The sequence below is a fragment of the Triticum urartu genome, chromosome 1 (genome assembly GCF_003073215.2).
Source record: "Triticum urartu cultivar G1812 chromosome 1, Tu2.1, whole genome shotgun sequence".
Taxonomy (NCBI): Eukaryota; Viridiplantae; Streptophyta; class Magnoliopsida; order Poales; family Poaceae; genus Triticum; species Triticum urartu.
The window spans coordinates 34,588,792-34,593,162 of NC_053022.1; the positions used below are offsets into that span (position 1 = coordinate 34,588,792).

Below are 4,371 nucleotides of genomic sequence, written 5' to 3' on the forward strand. Positions count from 1 at the left end.
TAAATCTCTTCTGTCACACTTGTGCTGTAGCTAGACCATGCTCCTCCATCCTACCCCTCCTTTACCGTCAGATTCATTCCCACGACAAGGAGTGGAACAGATTAATGGGGAACATGCCCATTTAGATATTCCATGTATTTTAAACCATCTAAGCCCTAGCACCCCCCCCCCTCTTTTACTAAATATAAGGTGTATCAACTTTTTTTGAAGTTAAATATTTCTCTGTTTGCCCAATTTATTAAGAAATATATCAACATTTATAACACCAAATAAAATATGAAATCTCGTTTAGTGATTTATCTAATGATACCAGACTTGATATTGTAGATGTAATCATTATGTTTCTTAGTAAACTTGATCAAATTTAGATAAGTTTAACATCAAATGAGATCCCATATTTCATGTCAGCGGGCATGGCTCATTTGTCCATGAAAAACCAACGCCCAATGACATCCCCTATTCAGCCTCCCCCATTTGCATGGTCTGCATTTTGCTCGTTTTTTCTTCAACCAACTTGAACACTTGAAAGACATAGTTTAAACGTGTAAATACACAGTACAAAATTAGAAATCCACACATACTTAAAACATAAATACTATTTAGAGGACATGGTTCAAACATAAGCAAAAAAATCAAAGTATACAACCAATCTATTGCTTTCCATGTTGTATCTACAAATGCTCCACAAGATCATTTAGGTGTTGTTGATGCACTTCTCAATCTGGAAGTTACCGATGCAATCTGAAGAAAATGTGCAACCTAGTTTGCCTCTTGTTCTAGGAGGTAGACATGTGGGCCATGGTTTTTAAAATCAACATTACGGACACCATCCTCATCCTCCACAATTATATTTTTCATGATCACACAACAAGTTATCACCTTCCACAATGTATAGAGATCCCACATATTTGCAGGTCCATGAACAATAGCCTGAGGAGATTTGAGCACTTCAAATGTCCTTTCCACAGCCTTCCTAGAACCTTCATGCATTTGGACAAAGAGACTTTTCATGTTACCTTTTGGCTCGGAGATAGTCAGTCATCGGCCAATGAGGATAGACACTATTGGTAGTTGTGCACATTAGTGGTATAGTTGCACTTTGAAGGCTACACATGACAAAGTTTTGCAGATAACGGAGATTGTTGAAGCACATAATATCATTGTGAGACCCTGGCATGTTAAAGAAAGAGTGACAAATCCACAGGTCTTGTGATGCCAATGCTTCTAGCATGATTGTGGTCTCTCCGTTATGACCTTGGTATTGCCCTTGCAAACCTATCAACCACCTGCTACCAACAGTTCTGCAATATCTGGTGCATGCAATCGATGGAATCGAGCATATTGAGAAACCCTCTTATACTTCTTCAAATGCCAAAAGTTTGATTGTGTCAATCACATTAGGCTTTCTCAAGTACTTTTTTTGCCAAACAAATGGACCATGAAGTGACAAATTTGAACATAGTTTTGAGTTCACCAGCACAGATGCCACTACGTAGATGGTCAATGATGCGCGAGGTGGATGAAAAAGACGATGGACTGCGTTTGCTGCGATCGAACGGGCACCAGTGGCAGATCGGACGGCTGGCCTAGACAGCTGATTTCTCTAGGAAAGAAATCATCTGGTTGGTTCCTAGCAGCCGCCATTGCACAGCGGTAGGGAGCCCACTCCAAGCCACTAAACCCCCAACGCTCCAGCCACTCTATGCCAAACCCCTCCTCCAGCTCACCCCGCAATCTCACTCACTCCAGCTCTACTGTATCGTTTATCCACGTCTCGCGCGCAGCACACATTGCCGTGACAAGACAATGCCGCTCCTGCTCCTCCTGCTCGTGCTCCTTCTGCCGGCCGCTCCCGAGGCGACACCGTCGGCGCTGCTGGGCATCAACTACGGCCGGGTGGGGAACAACCTCCCGCCGACGACTTCGGCCCTACAGCTCCTCGCCGGCCTGGGCGTCGGCCGCGTCCGCCTCTACGACGCCGACCCGGCCACCCTCCGCTCCTTCGCCAACACGGGCGTGGAGCTCGTCGTCGGTGTCCCCGACGAGTGCCTCGCCGCCGTCTCCACCCCCTCCGGCGCCTCCTCCTGGGTCCACTCCGTCATCCAGCCGGCGCTCCCAGCCACCAAGATCGCCGTCCTCACCGTCGGCAACGAGGTGCTCACGGGCGCCAACAGCTCCGCGCTCTCTCCGTCACTGCTCCCGGCCATGCAGTGCATCCACGACGCGCTCGCGCAGCTCGGCCTCGACAGGCAGGTCGCGGTCACCACCGCGCACAACCTCGGCGTGCTCGCCACCTCCTACCCGCCCTCGTCGGCCTACTTCCGCAAGGACCTCCTCCCGGTCCTCTGCCCGATCCTCGACTTCCACGCCCGCACCGGCTCGCCGTTCCTCGTCAACGCCTACCCCTACTTCGCCTACGCCGAGGACCCCGCCGGCGTGGAGCTCGAGTACGCGCTGCTCGAGCCCGGCCACGGCGGCGTCCCCGACCCGTCGTCCGGATTGCGATACCCCAACATGCTGGTGGCCCAGGTGGACGCCGTGTACCACGCGATCGCGGCGGCCAACCGCGCGGCGGCGCGCGCGGTGGAGGTGCGCGTGTCAGAGACCGGGTGGCCGTCGGCCGGCGACGGCAACGAGACCGGAGCGACGCCGCGGAACGCCGCGAGGTACAACGGCAACGTGATGCGGCTGGTGGGCGAGGGCAAGGGCACGCCGCTGCGGCCGGACGGGCCGCTGCGCGTCTACATGTTCGCGCTCTTCAACGAGAACATGAAGCCCGGCCCCTCGTCGGAGCGCAACTACGGCCTCTTCAAGCCCGACGGCACGCCGGTGTACGAGCTCGCCTACCGCCTGCCCAAGGACAACGCCACCACCTCATCTGGCGCCGGCGGCGCCGGAAGCATTACCGGCGGCGGGCCGCAGAGCAATGGCTACTACAGCATCTCGGCATCATCGGCAAAGGCAAACATGGTGAGGTCTCTGCCTTTTGCTTTCTCCATGCTTTGCATCGATTCCTTTCTGAACTGAAAAAGCTCCATTTTGGACTAGTTTGCAAAGTTTTCATGGTAAAAGTGTAGGCAAGTTGAAAAGGTTGCATCATTCATGCTTGCTGATGTCTTTTGATAGCCCCAAGGTAACAATATCATGGCATAAAGGAGCATGCCATTGCTTGATCCAAAACTCTGTTTCTATAATGTAAGACATCATAACCATGGTAATTTGAAAGCATATAAGATGTTCTAACTTTTTCTGAATCGGATGTACATAGACGCGTTTTAGTGTGTTGTTCACTCATTTCAGTCCGTATATAGTCCATGTTGAAATATCTAAAACTTCTCATAATTCGGAACAGAGATGGTACATTATAAGAACATGCCACTGGACTGACATGTGGGCCGTCGATACACACAACCTGCTTGTTCTGTGTGACCATATGCAATACAAAACTATGAAACCATAAAGGGGGAGATAAATGCTAAGTGACCTGTAATCACAAACGAGAAGAACAAATTCTGAGTGACCTGTCTTCATGTTGGCTCTGCTACCTTTTGGTCACCCGCTGATGTGTCTCCTTGTGTTTGTGCTTGTTCTTGTGCTGGGTAGGGTTGGTGGACATGGACACAAGCAACCATGGCAGCATGTGAGGCTGTCCTGTTGATGATGATAGCATTCTGATTCTGAGCAACTTCCAAGTGGTGTTTAGATGGAATGATATGTGTGGTGGATGGAAGGAAGGAAGGAAGCCTCTGGTGTCTGAAATGGAGTCAGGGGAGTCCCTGGTTTCTTGACGCTCTGTCATGGAGAAACTATTTTGTCCTTCCGCTCCAATCTTCCATGTTAATTCAGTTGATGTGGTTCTGTAATCGGTGGCAAGCTAATGGGTTAGTCAGTGTCATCAAACCAGGCACTTTTGTTTTTGTTTTACTGGTAATCATGCAACGCAAGGTCATGGATGGATATATTGATTGTCAACTCACTGGCTGGCTCCATACTACTAGAAAGCACTTCAAATTTTTGTGGCAATATTCGAGACAAGCCTAGTAAAATACATATGTTCGTTCAAACACTTGTTTTGACAATATACTCCTTTCCCCCGTTTCATGTAAACAAATCTAGTAAATACAAAGATACATAATTAGTTTTTGTGACAAAGTAAAAATACATCGTACAACCGGGGTGTAGATACATTCATGTCTCATACACTAATATGTGGTAGTATATATCTCAAATTTTTATTAGATTTATGGTTATGAAAGAGAGGCTGCCTTCTTCAATCCCCATTAATAGAAACCAAGGTCACGTAATATTTCAAATATGGATTTGTATTTGCACATATACACGAGTATTTACCTTTTTTGTATTTGGTATCTA

The 4,371-nt window shown here is 48.5% G+C and overlaps 1 protein-coding gene across 1 annotated transcript; it reads left to right on the forward strand.

Moving 5' to 3' along the window:
• Positions 1-1,694: 1,694 nt before the first annotated feature.
• On the forward strand, positions 1,695-4,023 carry LOC125548164 (glucan endo-1,3-beta-glucosidase 11-like). Its single transcript, XM_048711863.1, has 2 exons — positions 1,695-2,970; positions 3,604-4,023. The coding sequence occupies exons 1-2, from the start codon at positions 1,807-1,809 to the stop codon at positions 3,673-3,675; spliced, it is 1,236 nt and encodes a 411-aa protein (XP_048567820.1). The 5' UTR covers positions 1,695-1,806; the 3' UTR covers positions 3,676-4,023.
• The last annotated feature ends 348 nt before the right edge of the window (positions 4,024-4,371 follow it).

What these genes read in the sequence shown, in the direction of transcription:
- LOC125548164 (XM_048711863.1), top strand. Translation starts at nt 1,807, where the DNA reads ATGCCGCTCCTGCTCCTCCTGCTCGTGCTCCTTCTGCCGGCCGCTCCC. An exon ending in CATCGGCAAAGGCAAACATG is followed by an intron (nt 2,971 to 3,603) that starts GTGAGGTCTCTG and finishes TGTGCTGGGTAG; the next exon opens with GGTTGGTGGACATGGACACA.